The 17,040-nt window shown below is 43.2% G+C and overlaps 1 protein-coding gene and 1 long non-coding RNA gene across 2 annotated transcripts in view; one reads left to right on the top strand and one right to left on the bottom strand.

Moving 5' to 3' along the window:
- Window positions 1-2,246: 2,246 nt before the first annotated feature.
- Window positions 2,247-17,040, bottom strand: part of wdr46 (WD repeat domain 46) — a 44,548-nt gene continuing 29,754 nt past the window's right edge. The window contains exons 12-15 of the mRNA XM_049485672.1: window positions 8,946-9,096; window positions 3,525-3,715; window positions 2,824-2,937; window positions 2,247-2,699 (exon numbers count right to left, since the gene is read on the bottom strand). Of these exons, the coding sequence (XP_049341629.1) occupies window positions 2,577-2,699; window positions 2,824-2,937; window positions 3,525-3,715; window positions 8,946-9,096 (579 nt within the window). The 3' untranslated portion in view covers window positions 2,247-2,576. The remainder of the gene's footprint in view (window positions 2,700-2,823; window positions 2,938-3,524; window positions 3,716-8,945; window positions 9,097-17,040) is intronic.
- Window positions 4,170-8,539, top strand: LOC125806082 (uncharacterized). Its single transcript, XR_007441402.1, has 7 exons — window positions 4,170-4,389; window positions 5,433-5,506; window positions 5,564-5,612; window positions 5,765-5,971; window positions 6,392-6,547; window positions 6,928-7,131; window positions 8,359-8,539. It is a non-coding gene; the product is annotated as an uncharacterized LOC125806082 (long non-coding RNA).

The raw sequence follows: 17,040 nt of genomic DNA, 5'->3' as shown, positions 1-17,040 counted from the left end.
CCTAAACCCAATTGCATTGGTTTGCAAACAGTTTTGATTTTTTAAGAAAATTCCTAGAAAGATATGGGTGAGTGAGACCTATTGTTCTAAACAAATGTAGTAAACAAGCAGTAAAGAACCAATTTACTTACATTCTTTATGAAACATTTTTAATCCTAAAAAAATAATTCTCAATTATATGCAAATTTCCCAGTTATTTTAAATTAAAAATTTTCTGAGGCTCTGTTCAGCAATTTGTTTAGTCTAGATTTAGCCATAATCTTGGTTTGGGAAACTGCCCCCTTGTGTCTTCCTGGTTTCTTGAAACATGATGTTGCACAGACAATTCCATACATTTGTTGGCAGTCTTGTTTGTTTTATGTTGTTAAACTTTTGATCAGTAATGTATTTGTTCTTTACAATGCTACTTATTGTGTTGTTCCTTCTATCAAAATCCGTTCATTGCAAATGTGAAATGCATTGCAGTGAGACCATAGGGTTGGGGTGGTATAAGAGTAAATGGTCGGGCACTGTGAGGAGCTTACTGATTGGTGTTGCCATGCTGTAAAGACAGAAAAAAAAAATAAGATGCTTGCAGTCTCTCAGGCACGGACTTAATGAGTGACAAACCGTATTCTTCATCAATCGGGCTCCAGTTTTCTCTGATTGCTGTTGCCAGATCAGCTTTGCAGGTTGGATCCTTGTCATGGACCATTTTCTTCAGCTTCCACCAAAGGTTTTCAATTGGATTGAGATTCAGACTATTTGCAGGCCATGACATTGACCTTATGTCTTTTTTATGGAATGTTTTCACAGTTTCTTTATGGCAAAATGCATTATTGCATTATTATCTTGAACAAATCAATCAAACACTAAGAAAACACTAAATCTACGCTGCTAGTAAATAAACAGAAAAGTGTTACTGACCAAAATAAACGCTTTTCAGGAGAGATATAAGTTATGTGTAAATATTTACAGACACTAGAATTTTTATATTTATATGTCAATACCGCAGGAATGTGTCCCAACATTATCTCGGATCTCACATACTGTTAATATATAGATAATAATACAATATTTTAATAAGAACAACTCTAATCCATCGCTCCAGCTAGAGTTTAGATTTGGCAAAAAATCCAGCCTGAATCTCTCCGCCCTCATAAACTGTAATTAATAGCGAGGATCTGATTTAAACTCCATATTTTTAGTAAGTAATGTTACAGCAATAAAACTGAGCTTTTAACTAAATTTACAAATAGTTGGAAAGAACGAAATCTGTTTTAGTGATGTTAAACAGTACAATACGAAAAAAGCCTGTTTTCTTTTACGAAACTGTGACAGTGCTAGTCAGTTTCACTGCAGCGAGGGAAGAGGATGTTAATCACTTATCTAACCAGCCTGTACTGATTTCTGCACCCAATAACCCTTTCAATAACCTCCAATAGCCTTTAATAGTCTTCAGTAGCCTTCAACAGTCTAACCTGTCTAAGCCTAACCTTTTTTTTTTCTACAGGGCTTAGACATGGTGTGTGTGCATTTGCACACCTGTGTCAGCATTGGGTGCAAGTAGCTGAATGCTTAAGAAGAGGTGTATGAAAACATTTGGAGATTTGTTATTTGATTATCCAAGTTTGTGTGAGTAAGGATTGACTTCAGTGTTCTGCAATAATCAGAATATGAAGTGCATTAGATTCCCAAACCTTTACTGCATGCAGACTGGTGTTTATCCTGCCCCGCAAACACCTGATTCAGCTCATTTACAAGTTTAGGTGGTGTGTTAAAGCAGAGGCAGGTAGGTGTTCTCTGCTGCATTGCTATTAGCCAATCAGCTAATTTGCATGTATATATGCATGAGCAAGAGCCAAAACCTGTCAGTGACCTAAAACAGGGCCAAATGGAAACACCTGAGCTTCTTTTTTTTTCTTCAAAAAATGGCTCACATGGCATTCATTCATGTATATATGTATGTATATATATATATATATATATATATGTATGTATATATGTATATATATATGTGTACGTATATATATATGTGTGTATATATATATATATATATATATATATATATATATATATATATATATATATATATATACACACACACACACATACATACATATATATATATATATATACACACATATATACATATATATGTGTGTATATATATATATATATACACACACACACATATATATATATATATATATATACATACATATATTTATGTTTACAGCTAAATTATAAGCACATTACAGCACAAATTTTCAGGTATGTGTATTCATTTATTTTGCTTACCAGTACAGACAAGTTGTGTACAGTATACAAACAGAAATTATTAACATTTCAATATGAACAGCTCATAGAGCAAACATCTGAACTGCTTTTGGAGTACAGCATCATGAATCTTCTAATAGAAGCCACGCCTCAGTAAGTTGTGTGTGTGTGTGTGTGTGTGTGTGTGTGTGTGTGTGTGTAAAAAAAAAAAAAAAAAAAAACTGAGCAAACTAAAGGTGGGTTCCTTCTTCTAAACCAAAGTCCCTATTTCCTCAGACGGTTAAAGTCCACAGCAGTGTTTTGCTCTTAGCACAGAGCTAGCCGACTTTTTTAAATCTATCTAACACAGACAATTCCCCTCCTTTCAGCTGCGCCTTTGCACTCTCTTTCCTCTTCTTCTCTTTCTCCATTCTCTCCCCCACAGTTTTCCGAATCACATCCTGCAGGAAGAGAAGATCAACAAGTAGTAACAACAAGTAATCTAGAGATGTTATAGGCTTAATATAAACATGAAGGTAAATGTTTAAGTATTTGTGCTTGCTAGTGAGTAAAAAAAGAAAATACCCTTTGATCCTCATGGGCAACTTTATTCTTCCTCTTCTCCACAGAACCGGCTGAGCTTCTGCCTCGCTTTCTCATTCTGGGCTTGAACTTCTTGTGGGCTAGCGGGTCATAGCCCTGCATCACATACACAAAAATTCGTAAATACAAGAGAAGCATAATGCAAGAGACGCAGATACAGCTACAGATAAGAATACAGTTAGATACAATAATATGCAGAATAATAGTAAAAACTGTTTTTTTCCTTTTCTGCAATATATTTAGTAATATATAAAAATACAAGAATAATGTCAGGATTTAAACAATGCACTTTGTATGGCCATGATTGGAGTAAAATAAATGTTAGGAGAGATATAATCAGTATAAACAGTGTGAGCTATTAACAAATAACAGAGCATGTCATACAGCATTACAACCAGCCCTTTACAAAACAAGACAAAATAAGAAACAAACACCACCAAATTTTGCCACCAATCTATTTAAGCTAATCATTTAAAAAATATACTGTGTTTAAAATATTGCAACACTTTATTTTCCTGCATCCATCGTAGCGTCTTTCATTGCAAATTTACAAACCTGGACTGTAAACCTAAAACAACAAAACTATTTTCAGAACAGAAAGGCAAAGCTCGAGCCAACCTTGATTTAAATAATAAATATTGTGACCATAAAAAAAAAAAGGAAATCTGTTTTAGTAAACTCACCACAGCCTCCACTCTCTCCTTATGTTTCTGCTCAAAGGTGGCGTTGTCCACTTTACCCAGCATTCCCGGGTCCAAGCTGATCAGCTCAGGCTGCACCTTCTCCAGTAGAGCCTTAACCTCCCACTCCTGCCTCTGCTTGGTGCTGCGGTATGGGTTCATATCCAGAGCATCGAAGTTAGGCTCACCAGAACCTAGACCAAAATCATTCTTGTCACACTACAGTAAAATACACAAGCCCAACATTTTAAATATCACCCAGTTAGCAACCAGGCCAACATAGCCACAATAAACAGTAAAATACAAACATGAACTTTATTATGCAATGTCCTTATTTACCCCACCACAGTATAATGCCACAAGATCAGCTAACTGATGACCATGTTAGCTCATATGCTAAGTACCAAGTTAAACAGATTATACTCTAAAAAGTGAGCACAATGACAATTCATTATGCCAATACTTGCTACAGTACAGTGCAGCACATAATGTCTTTTGTATAAAACTACTCCTACTGCCTTCATTCAGTGTGAGGTGTGAGATGTGATGTGTGTGAGAGGTGTGTGTGAGAGATGTGAGGTGTGTGGGTAAGACCTGAGATGTGTGCGAGGTGTGTGAGATGTGAGAGGTGTGTGGGTGAGATGTGAGAGGTGTGTGGGTGAGATGTGAGAGGTGTGTGTGAGAGATGTGAGGTGTGTGGGTAAGACCTGAGATGTGTTCGAGGTGTGTGAGATGTGAGAGGTGTGTGGGTGAGATGTGAGAGGTGTGTGGGTGAGATGTGTGTGTGTGAAATGTGAGGTGTGATGTGAGAGATGTGAGGTGTGAGAGGTGTGTGGGTGAGATGTGAGGTGTGTGTGAGATGTGAGAGGTGTGTGGGTGAGGTGTGTGTGTGTGTGCGAGATGTGAGGTGTGTGCGTGAGATGTGAGGTGTGAGATGTGAGAGGTGTGTGTGTGAGGTGTGAGGGTGAGATGTGAGAGGTGTGTGGGTGAGATGTGAGAGGTGTGTGGGTGAGATGTGAGAGGTGTGTGGGTGAGATGTGAGGTGTGTGTGTGAAATGTGAGGTGTGATGTGAGAGATGTGAGGTGTGTGGGTTAGATGTGAAGTGTGAGAGGTGTGTGGGTGAGATGTGAGGTGTGTGTGAGATGTGAGGTGTGTGTGAGAGGTGTGTGTGAGATTTGAGATGTGAGGTGTGTGCGTGAGATGTGAGGTGTGAGAGGTGTGTGGGTGAGATGTGAGGTGTGATGTGAGGTGTGAGGGTGAGATGTGAGGTGTGTGTGTGAGGTGTGAGAGGTGTGTGTGAGGTGTGAGAGGTGTGTGGGTGAGATGTGAGGTGTGTGTGGGTGATGTGAGAGGTGTGTGGGTGATATGTGAGGTGTGTGTGTGAGCTGTGATGTGTAAGATGTGAGAGGTGTGTGGGTAAGATGTGAGAGGTGTGTGGGTGAGATGTGAGAGGTGTGTGTGTGAGGTGTGATGTGAGAGATGTGAGGTGTGAGAGGTGTGTGGGTGTGAGGTGTGTGTGTGAGGTGTGTGGGTGAGATGTGAGGTGTGTGTGTGTGAGAGGTGTGGTGTGTGTGTGTGAGATGTGAGAGGTGTGTGTGTGTGTGTGAGATGTGAGGTGTGTGTGTGTGTGTGTGAGATGTGAGGTGTGTGTGTGTGTGCGATGTGAGGTGTGTGTGTGTGAGATGTGAGAGGTGTGTGGGTGAGGTGTGAGAGGTGTGTGGGTGAGGTGTGAGAGGTGTGTGGGTGAGATGTGAGAGGTGTGTGGGTGAGGTGTGAGAGGTGTGTGGGTGAGGTGTGAGAGGTGTGTGGGTGAGATGTGAGAGGTGTGTGGGTGAGATGTGAGGTGTGATGTGTGAGAGGTGTGTGGGTAAGACGTGAGGTGTGAGAGGTGTGTGGGTGAGATGTGAGAGGTGTGTGTGAGGTGTGATGTGAGAGATGTGAGGTGTGATGTGAGAGATGTGAGGTGTAATGTGAGAGATGTGAGGTGTAATGTGTGAGATGTGAGGTGTGATGTGTGAGAGGTGTGTGGGTGAGACGTGAGGTGTGAGAGGTGTGTGGGTGAGATGTGTGTGTGAGGTGTGAGATGTGAGGTGTGTGGGTGAGATGTGAGGTGTGTGGGTGAGATGTGAGATGTGTGGGTGAGATGTGAGGTGTAATGTGAGAGATGTGAGGTGTGAGAGGTGTGTGGGTGAGATGTGTGTGTGAGGTGTGAGGTGTGTGTGTGAGGTGTGATGTGTGAGAGGTGTGTGGGTAAGATGTGAGGTGTGAGAGGTGTGTGGGTGAGATGTGAGGTGTGTGTGTGTGAGATGTGAGAGGTGTGTGTGAGGTGTGATGTGAGAGATGTGAGGTGTGATGTGAGAGATGTGAGGTGTGTGTGTGAGATGTGAGGTGTAATGTGAGATGTGAGGTGTGAGAGGTGTGTGTGGGTGAGATGTGAGGTGTGAGAGGTGTGTGTGGGTGAGATGTGAGGTGTGATGTGTGAGAGGTGTGTGGGTAAGATGTGAGGTGTGAGAGGTGTGTGTGAGATGTGAGAGGTGTGTGTGAGGTGTGATGTGAGAGATGTGAGGTGTGTGTGTGAGATGTGAGGTGTGTGTGTGAGATGTGAGGTGTAATGTGAGATGTGAGGTGTGTGTGAGATGTGTGTGTGAGGTGTGAGATGTGAGGTGTGTGAGGTGTGAGATGTGAGAGGTGTGTGGGTGAGATGTGAGGTGTGTGAGGTGTGAGATGTGAGAGGTGTGTGGGTGAGATGTGAGGTGTGTGTGTGTGTGTGAGATGTGAGGTGTGTGTGGGTGAAATGTGAGAGGTGTGTGGGTGAGATGTGAGAGGTGTGTGGGTGATATGTGAGAGGTGTGTGGGTGAGGTGTGAGAGGTGTGTGGGTGATATGTGAGGTGTGTGTGTGAGATGTGAGGTGTGATGTGTGAGATGTGAGAGGTGTGTGGGTAAGATGTGAGGTGTGAGAGGTGTGTGGGTGAGATGTGAGGTGTGTGTGTGAGGTGTGAGAGGTGTGTGGGTGAGATGTGAGGTGTGTGGGTGAGATGTGAGAGGTGTGTGTGTGGGTGAGATGTGAGAGGTGTGTGTGGGTGAGATGTGAGAGGTGTGTGGGTGAGATGTGAGAGGTGTGTGGGTGAGGTGTGAGAGGTGTGTGGGTGAGATGTGAGAGGTGTGTGGGTGAGGTGTGAGAGGTGAGAGGTATGTGAGGTTTGAGAGGTGTGTGTGGGTGAGACGTGAGGTGTGAGAGGTGTGTGGGTGAGATGTGAGGTGTGAGAGGTGTGTGTGGATGAGATGTGAGAGGTGTGTGGGTGATATGTGAAGTGTGTGTGTGAGGTGTGAGAGGTGTGTGGGTGATATGTGAGGTGTGTGTGTGAGATGTGAGAGGTGTGTGGGTAAGATGCGAGGTGTGAGAGGTGTGTGGGTGAGATGTGAGGTGTGTGTGTGAGATGTGAGGTGTAATGTGAGAGATGTGAGGTGTGTGGGTGAGATGTGAGGTGTGTGGGTGAGATGTGAGGTGTGTGGGTGAGGTGTGAGAGGTGTGTGTGTGAAGTGTGTGTGTGAGAGGTGTGTGTGAGTTGTGAGGTGTGATGTGAGAGATGTGAGGTGTGATGTGAGAGGTGTGTGGGTGAGATGTGAGGTGTGTGTGTGAGGTGTGAGAGGTGTGTGGGTGAGATGTGAGGTGTGTGGGTGAGGTGTGAGAGGTGTGTGGGTGAGATGTGAGAGGTGTGTGTGGGTGAGATGTGAGAGGTGTGTGGGTGAGATGTGAGAGGTGTGTGGGTGAGGTGTGAGAGGTGTGTGGGTGAGATGTGAGAGGTGTGTGGGTGAGGTGTGAGAGGTGAGAGGTATGTGAGGTTTGAGAGGTGTGTGTGGGTGAGACGTGAGGTGTGAGAGGTGTGTGGGTGAGATGTGAGAGGTGTGTGGGTGGGTGAGATGTGAGAGGTGTGTGGGTGAGATGTGAGGGGTGTGTGGGTGAGATGTGAGAGGTGTGTGGGTGAGATGTGAGAGGTGTGTGGGTGAGATGTGAGGTGCGAGAGGTGTGTGTGGGTGAGATGTGAGGTGCGAGAGGTGTGTGTGGGTGAGATGTGAGGTGCGAGAGGTGTGTGTGGGTGAGATGTGAGGTGCGAGAGGTGTGTGTGGGTGAGATGTGAGGTGTGGGTGAGGTGTGTGTGGGTGAGATGTGAGGTGTGAGAGGTGTGTGTGGGTGAGATGTGAGAGGTGTGTGTGGGTGAGATGTGAGAGGTGTGTGTGGGTGAGATGTGAGAGGTGTGTGGGTGAGATGTGAGAGGTGTGTGTGGGTGAGATGTGAGGGGTGTGTGGGTGAGATGTGAGAGGTGTGTGGGTGAGATGTGAGAGGTGTGTGGGTGAGATGTGAGAGGTGTGTGGGTGAGGTGTGAGGTGTGAGAGGTGTGTGGGTGAGATGTGAGAGGTGTGTGGGTGAGGTGTGAGGTGTGAGAGGTGTGTGGGTGAGATGTGAGAGGTGTGTGGGTGAGATGTGAGGTGTGAGAGGTGTGTGTGGGTGAGATGTGAGAGGTGTGTGTGGGTGAGATGTGAGAGGTGTGTGTGGGTGAGATGTGAGAGGTGTGTGGGTGAGATGTGAGAGGTGTGTGGGTGAGATGTGAGAGGTGTGTGGTGTGAGATGTGAGAGGTGAGAGGTATGTGAGGTTTGAGAGGTGTGTGTGGGTGAGACGTGAGGTGTGAGAGGTGTGTGGGTGAGATGTGAGAGGTGTGTGGGTGGGTGAGATGTGAGAGGTGTGTGGGTGAGATGTGAGGGGTGTGTGGGTGAGATGTGAGGTGTGAGGGTGAGATGTGAGGTGTGAGGGTGAGATGTGAGGTGTGAGGGTGAGATGTGAGGTGTGAGAGGTGTGTGGGTGAGATGTGAGGTGTGAGGGTGAGATGTGAGGTGTGAGGGTGAGATGTGAGGTGTGAGAGGTGTGTGGGTGAGATGTGAGAGGTGTGTGGGTGAGATGTGAGAGGTGTGTGGGTGAGATGTGAGAGGTGTGTGGGTGAGGTGTGAGAGGTGTGTGGGTGAGATGTGAGGTGTGAGAGGTATGTGAGGTGTGTGGGTGAGATGTGAGGTGTGAAAGGTGTGTGTGGGTGAGATGTGAGAGGTGTGTGGGTGAGATGTGAGAGGTGTGTGGGTGAGATGTAAGGTGTGAGAGGTGTGTGTGTGAGAGGTGTGTGTGAGGTGTGATGTGAGAGATGTAGCATTTTAGGTTTAAATAAACACTAGACTAGTAATAATTATTACAGCTGTGTTCCCACAGAATACAGCTTCTGGTTGAGGAAAATAATTTGCACATCAAATCTTACTGAAATAAAATGTTTTGACCATTTCTAGTGCAGTTTGTTCCTGAAGACGTTATTCCATTATAAAGGCAAAACATATTTAGGCTTAAAACAAATTCCTGTTTTGGTGTGTGCATGCACTGACCTGGCACTATCATACTGGTGAATCCTTCTGCATGTCCAACACCCAGGACGTCCTCAAAGGGGCAAAACCCAACACCCCACACTGTCCCTCTCACCCGATGGGCCATGTAGGGCTTCGTCACTGGAGCACCTCCACAAGCATCCCGGTACACCTGTAAATAAACACACTCTTAAGTAAGTTCAAAATTCATTTTAAAACATAATAGTACTAAGTCAATACAATGAACGGTAAATCTTTACTTGGATGGTCCATTTGATGGCCTCGTTGATGCTCAACTGACATTCAACTAACATTCAACTAAATGTCTATTAACTGCAACTTAAACATATGTTGAATTTAAAGGATTCAAAAGAGAACATAATCCTACACCTAACCCTAACCTTAACCCTTAATCAACCATAGAACTGAACCCTACACCTAACCGTAACCTAAACTTTAACCCAAACTCTAATCTTAACATTTAAGCATTTAGAGTTAGGTTTAGAGTTGAATATAGGGTTACATTCAATAGAGAATCATTTACTTTTAACTATGTTAGTTGAATGTCAGTCAAGCACCATCAAATGGACCACTGTTAGAAATTCGGCCTTCAGGAACCAGGTGTCTGATTCAGGAGTCAGGAGACGGCTTCAGAGTTGACTTGAGTTTATTCACGTGCAGACAGAAAATCTACACGGGCACAGCTTAGTCAGTCGATCAGAAGCAATCTGACTAGGGATATTTTGAGGGGACATTATATACATTGGATCCTACTTTGAACACTGCAGGGTGGTCACTTAAATGGGGGGTTTCAAATTAGCATATAAACGATGAGGGTCCCTGCAGAGATGAATGGTCAGAGATAGTGAAAGATTGACACCTCAAGTTTTGTAGCAGACATGATGGAGCCACAATTGGGGGAATAGGAGAGGGTGAAAGAGTTAAAGTATAATTTGTTATGGACAGAATTCTATTACCATCCAAGTAAAGTGTTACCCAATGAACTACAATGCTTTTCTAGAACTGTGAGAGGTTCTAGGTTCTAGAACCTCTCACATCTCACATCTCACCCACACACCTCTCACACCTCACATCTCACACACACACCCCTCACATCTCACCCACACACCTCTCACACCACACACTATATTTTCTACTGTCTACTTTCATAGACAGTTTGGTGCTGCTACTGAATATATATATATATATATATATATATATATATATATATATATATATATATATATATATATATATATATATATATATATATATAAAGAAACCACTCAAAATATATTAATAGGTATATGTTTGAATAAAATGAACGTTGTTGTTTTATTCTATTCTATAAACACCCAAATTTCAAATAAAAATATTGGTCAAATTAACTAATAAGATGTAGTGCATTTACACCTCAAATAATGTGAAGAAAACAAGTTCATTGTCTTTTATAAACAACAACAATACTAAAATTGTATCTAAGGAAAAGTTCAAAATCAATACTTGGTAGAATATTGCAGCTTTCATGTGTCTCGGCATGCTCTCCACCAGTCTTTCACACTGCTTTTGGCTGACCTAATGCCACTCCTGGCTCAAAAAAATTAAGCAGTTCGACTTTGATGGCTTTTGACCATCTATCTTCCTCTTGATTACATTCCACAGGGTTGGGCTGGCCATGACAGGGTCTTGATCTGATGATCCTTCATCCACACCTAAATTAATCTAGCTGTGTGGAACTGAACATTGAAAAAAAAAAAAAAAACATTGGGTTGATTCATGTGTCATTCGCAAAGTCCAAACTGCACAATTCCAGCCTTGCTGAAGCATCTCCCGATCATCACCAATCCTCCAACAAATTTCACAGTCGGTGCAAGACACTGTGGCTTGTACACGTCTGCAGGTCTCCATCTAAACATTTGAGCAAAGCTGAAAACTGGACTCATCAGAGAAAATAGTCTTACTCTAGTCCTCTATAGTCCAATTCTTATAATCTTTTGCAAACTTGATTCTGGCTCTTCTTTGCTTCTCATTGGTACTTTTTCTAGCTTGAGTCCTGCCTCTAAAATATTGTTTTGAACTGTTCTTTTCATGCACTTCACTCCAGCTGCCATTCTTTTTATAGGTCACTTGATGTCATCCTGCAGTTGTTGACTGACATTCAATCTCCAGACCTGAACCTCTATTAAAAAAAAGAGGAGTGGAATAAGGTCACCGAAAAGCAGTGTGAAAGCTTTCATGCATCTTGGCATGCTCTCCACAAGCCTATGATTAAAAATCAGGGTAATTTCACCAAATATTGATTTCTGAACCCTTAAAGCATTAGCGTTGTTATTTCTCAATGAATATTAACTTTTTTTCTTTGCATTATTTAAGGTTTAAAAGCACTGTACCTTTTTCATTATTTTGAGTTAGGGTACCTCTGGCAAGCACATGGAGGTCACCCCACACCGTAACTGACCCACTGCCAAACCGGTCATGCTGGCGGATGTTGCAGCAGCAGAACGTTCTCCACGGGGTCTCCGTCCTGCACGGTGTTGGGCTCTTAGCACAACCCCCATCTGTGGAAATTGTTCCCTCATTCCACCCTCATTCGTTACTGGGAAAGTGCATTACACCTGCAATCATTCCGTCTGTCCGATCAATGCCTCCTTAACTTCTGGTGTATTCCCGGCTGCTTTTAAAACAAGCACATGTGACACCACTGCTTAAAATGCCTTCTCTCAACCCCGCCCAGGTTAATAACTACAGACCGGTCTCACTACTACCTTTTCTCTCTAAAACATTAGAGAGAGCAGTTTTAAATCAGGTATCTGGTTTTCTCACCCAGAATGACCTCCTGGACCAGAGCCAATCAGGTTTTAAAAAATGGACACTCTACCAAGACGGCTCTGTTGCCTGTGACAGAAGCATTAAAAACTGCCAGAGCTGCAGGTCAGTCCTCAGTGCTCATTCTGCTGGACCTCTCGGCTGCCTTGGACACGGTCAACCATGACTTCCTTCTAACTATACTTTTTTAAACATAAGGGACTGGGTGCTCATTCAAGGTGTTGTGGCTAGGACAGCTGTCCTCAGCCCATTCACTATCCACTGGGGTTCCCCAGGGCTCAGTACTGGGACCCCTTCTCTTTTCTATATACACCACCTCTCTAGATCAGGTTATCCGCTCACAGGCTTTTCCTACCATTGCTTTGCTAATGATTCAAATTCAAAGAGTTCATTGTCATGTGCACAGTAAGAAACAAGTTTCCTCGTACAATGAAATTCTTTCTTTGCTCCTCACCAAGTATAAAAGATAAAAATAGAAAATATACAATAAAGAAAGAAATAAACTAACTTAATATAAATATTAATCTGGTGTTAAATTTACATCCAGAATGGAAATATATACACGAAAACATTAATGTGTTCTGGATATTATTTACAAGTAAGTACATGTTATCTACAGTAGTGGAATATGAAAAAAAAAGTGTAAAAAGTTCAGTAGTGCATTTATACAATTTTTGTAGTGAAGTGAGCATGTGTCTCTGATAAAATGTCCTTGACATGTACATTTGTAGAGAGTAATGTGCAGGGTTATATTTGAGGTAGGTTCAAGAGTCTGGTAGCAGTGGGGAAGAATGAGTTCTTTAGCCTGGTGGTTTTGCATTTCACACTTCTGTACCTCCAGCTTGAAGGCAGAAGTGTGAACAGTCCATGCTGGGGGTGGGTAGAGTCTTTGAGGATGGAGGCAGCTCTCCTGAGGACTCTCTGGTGGTAGATGCTCTGCAGAGAGGGCAGTGGAGTCCTGATGATCTTCTCCACAGTCTTTAAAACTCTCTGCAGGCGTGTACGGTCTGTCACAGTAGTGTTGCCGTACCACACCGTGATACAGTTGGTCAAGAGGCTCTTAATGACACAGCTGTAGAAGTTGCAGAGTATTTTGGGAGGCATTCTCAACTTCCTCAGCCTCCTCAGGAGGCTACTCCTCAGCTGTTGAGCCTTTTTGATCAGCTGCGTGGTGTTCAATGTCCACGTGAAATCCTAACTGATGTGGATGCCCAGGTTTTTAAAACTGTTCACCCTCACTACTTGAATCTCTCTGATGAACAGTGGCTGATAAGGTCTTCTCTCCTCCCTCATGTTCACTATCAGCTACTTTGTCTAGTCTGTGTTGAGGGCGAGGTTGTTGTCCTCACACCATGCACCAGTCTTGTAACCTCCCCCATGTAAGCCGCTTCATCTCTGCCACTGATGCATCCTATCACTGCGGTGTCGTCTGTGAACTTCAGGATGATGTCTTATGGGAAGTGACACGGTCGTGGGTGAACAGGGTGTAGAGGATGGGGAAGAGGACACATCTCTGTTGGGTGCCTGTGTAGGTGGTAATACTGGCTGAAGTCCTATCTCCAATCCTGACAGACTGAGGGAGGCAGGTTGGGGGGGCTCTTCTTCGGGAGGGGCACAAAAGTCGTGTTCTTGTAGCAAGTGGGAACAATACTTTGGCTGAGGGAAAGATTAAAAATGGAGCTGAGAACGTTTTGTGGCACATGCTCTGGAATGTTGTCTGGTCCTGCTGCCCTGCAGGGGTTGATCTTCCTCAGAGCTCTGCATACCTGGCCTGATACTGACAGAGCTGGGGAGTGGGGCGTGGAAGGCTGAGTGTGTGTGTGCGCCTTTCTGTGGTAGTACTGGGAGTTTCAAAGCGGTTGTAGATGGTGTTGTGGTCATCTGATAGGGTGTCTGCAGAGCTCAAGGTGCTGGTGGTGGTCTTGTAGTCTGTGATGTGCTGCAGGCTTTGCCACATCTGCCTGGAGTCAGCAGTGGAGTAGAAGCCATCCAGTTTTTCCCTGTACTGCCTCTTGGGCTGCTGTGATGGCTTTCCTCAGTCTGTACTTTGCAGCTTTGTACTCAGTCTCATTGCCTGATTTAATTGCAAGAGTGCAAGCTTGCAGCATGTGTCGTACATGACTGTTGATTCAGGGCTTCTGATTGGGGAATCTCTTCACCTGTATGGTGGGCACGATGTTATCCACACAAGTGCTGATGTAGCCGGAAACATGCTCAGCAAAGTCCTCTATGCAGACAGAGGAGTCCTCCATTGTGGCTGCAGCTTTAAACACATCCCAGTCTGTTGTAGCAAAACCGACCTGCAGAATGCCCTCCAGAGACCACAGTTTAATAGGTTTGGTAACAGGGTTTGCTTGTTTGAGCCTTTGTCTGTAGGCTGGATACAGGAACACGAAGATGTAGTCTGACTGTGCGGCTCTGTATGCACCATGTACATACAAACACACACACACACACACAAACACACACACAAACACCTCCACCTTTATCCTCACCGAAGGCTGCCATCTGGTCTCCTCTGTGTACGGAGTGAGTCTGAATAGCGCTGTCCGGTACTTTGTCTGAGAGCCAGGTCTCGGTAAAAATAAGTGTGCAGCACTCTCTTAATTCCCGCTGTGATGTAATCCTTGCCCTCAGCTTGACCAGTTTGTTGTCCACAGACTGCACGTAAGCAAGCAGGAGGCTGGGCAGCGGTGGTCGGTTAGCGCGAGCCATTAGCTTAGCATGTAGCCCTCCCCACTTGGGATCAGTGCACTCGCTTGGAGTCCGTGTCACTGGGTCTTCCTGGCGGCGGCGGTGGTGGCTGTGGGAGCGAACAATGGGTTGCAGCTCCGGTGTAATAAAGCCAGTAAGAGAAGATAAAATGGCGGCGTGTGCACAACGCGAGGCTCACTGTCTCTCCGGATTTTGCTTTTTAGTAGTTATTAGTCTACTGGTTTTGTGGGCCCTAAATTGGTGATCAATATATGCTATATTACCTTTATAATAGTATATTTGGATAAAAAGTCTAGAGTTCACTAAGTTCTGTTAAAACAGGTGTCTGACCCTTTCTCTGAGGCCTGTACAGTCTGTACCAAGGCGTGAGGTGTTGGTCGAGGCGACCTTGGGTTTTGGCTGACTTCAGCAGAAAAAGCCCAGACGTTCCCAAAAGCCCCCACCTTTGTTCACCCAAATACTGTATAAAAGTGTGTGTATTCCTCTGTATTATCAGAAGACTGAAGCTTCCTGACCCTATCTGGCTGACTTCAAGAACAATAAAAGATCAACTTAGAACTTCGGAAAGACTCGTCTTCTCCTTTCTTTAAACTTGAGGCACTCGTCTGTTTTTATCTTCTTTCTTTTAAACTTAAAAACTTTTATATTGATGCATGACTAGATAAAGTTCTAGAGCTCATTTTAGCTAGCCCAGGCTTCCCTTTCTGGGAGGCCTAGAAGAGTCGTGAAATAACCGCGACATTTTGGAGCCCAACTAAAAGGGGCTCGAAAAGAACCCATACGCAGTAACGAGACAAACAGCCGTGACATCCTGTGGCGAAGAACAGACAATCCACTTCAGTGCTGAAGGAAAGGTGAGCATAAAAACCTTTTTCAATTTAACTACTGAAAGGGAAATTTTGTGTTTTCTTGGTCACAAAGATGTCATTGCCTTAGAGGTTAAAAGATAATTTTAAACCTTTGTAAAAGATAATATAACCACTAAGTGTATTTGTAATTTGATTGTAATTGTAATTGTAATTGTATAATAAGCAGACGAGGGCTGTGATTTAAAGAAAGATATATACATATTTAGAAATATGTGTATAACATCATAAATTGAAAACAATTGACCAAATTTAATAAAAACGCCTGATGGGCATCTTAGCGTCTAGACGCCTAAATTCAAGTAAATTACAATAAAATAATTGTATGTTAAATGTCTGTCTAGTGTATGTTGTATGTTTCATCTCCCGGGCGTTAAAGACGGGACACGTCACAAGGTGCGATCTTGAAAGCACGACGTTAGACTTGATAAAAGAACATGAAAAAAGAGAATACAGAAAAGAAAACAAGTATAAGAGCGACGCCAGAGAGTGACGCGTGCGCTAAAAAGGAAAAATAATAAGAGCGACGCCAGAGAGAGAAGCGTGCGCCAAAAAGGCCTAAAAAGAGTAAGAGAAAAAAGGGGAAAAGACTTGGACACCCGTCTGTCTAACAGAGGGTAATAAGAAACTCAAGTCCGTCTCTCTGTTCCATGAGCGTAAGTTGAAACACTCTATCCTGACTGTTTACAGCGGAGATTGATTTTCACTCGGAGAAAAACGCTTAGTGCAGAACGCCACTGTAACTGACGGAGAGACGAGGGAAACTATCCTAATCGGCTAGTGGGGTATATGTTTTGTGTTGTCTGTTTACAGTCTGTCTTTAATAATGTCTGAGATCTCCATTTTTGTTAAAATATTAAAATGATGGCTGTGCAACATAGAGGTACCTATGATCATTTTGTGTAAATTATTATTGTCACATGTATGAGTGTGTCAGTGTTGAAAGGGTTTGTGATGATTGATTCCCAGGAGAGAGGTGATTGCATGTATGTAAATGTTATTAGAAATGGTTGAATTTGATATATGTACATTATTGGTGTGCAATATTGCTGCATAGAATGAACTACACTAATTAGCACAGACGTGTGCTGAGAAGAGTTGTTAGAATAGTATGTTTACGTAAAGCCTAACAGGAAGTTTTGATAGAGTGTTGAGTGTTGACAGAGAGAGAGAGAGAGATAAATAAATAACAGAGATCTCTAGAGACCTGGGAAAGGTAAATGTTATGTGTTTGTTTGTCACTGTCTTTGTTTAAAAGCATATGCTGTGGTTACCATCTTGACTGTTTTTAGTATATACAGAGCTCTTAATATATGTAAATGTATAAGCACAAAGCAAGGAAATACACAAGAATTAAATAGATCTATGACACAAGAGAAAAAGCGCTAACAACATAAATGTTTGTTTGTTTGTTTGTTTGTCTGTAAACTATATGTTTGTTTATAAACCATCATGAGCTTCTTTGAGCCCGAGCAGTACAGCTAATGTAACGGGACAAAAACAGTTATTATAAGTATAAAATATTATTGATTCCATAGACCCCAATACACTGTTTTTAATGGTAATATAACTTTTATGAGCTCCTGAGCCGAGTCATAACGGTTGAGGAGACATAGACTGAGATATTCCAGATAATGAGCCTTTTGGAGAGACAGAGATGTTTGCGGTTAAACGCTGATCAACGAAGAGTGTTGAAAAATAAGCTCTGA

Source organism: Astyanax mexicanus, chromosome 12 (assembly GCF_023375975.1).
Source record: "Astyanax mexicanus isolate ESR-SI-001 chromosome 12, AstMex3_surface, whole genome shotgun sequence".
NCBI lineage: Eukaryota > Metazoa > Chordata > Actinopteri > Characiformes > Acestrorhamphidae > Astyanax > Astyanax mexicanus.
The sequence above is the reverse complement of the archived record's forward strand: the minus strand, read 5'-3'. Positions and strand labels throughout refer to the sequence as shown.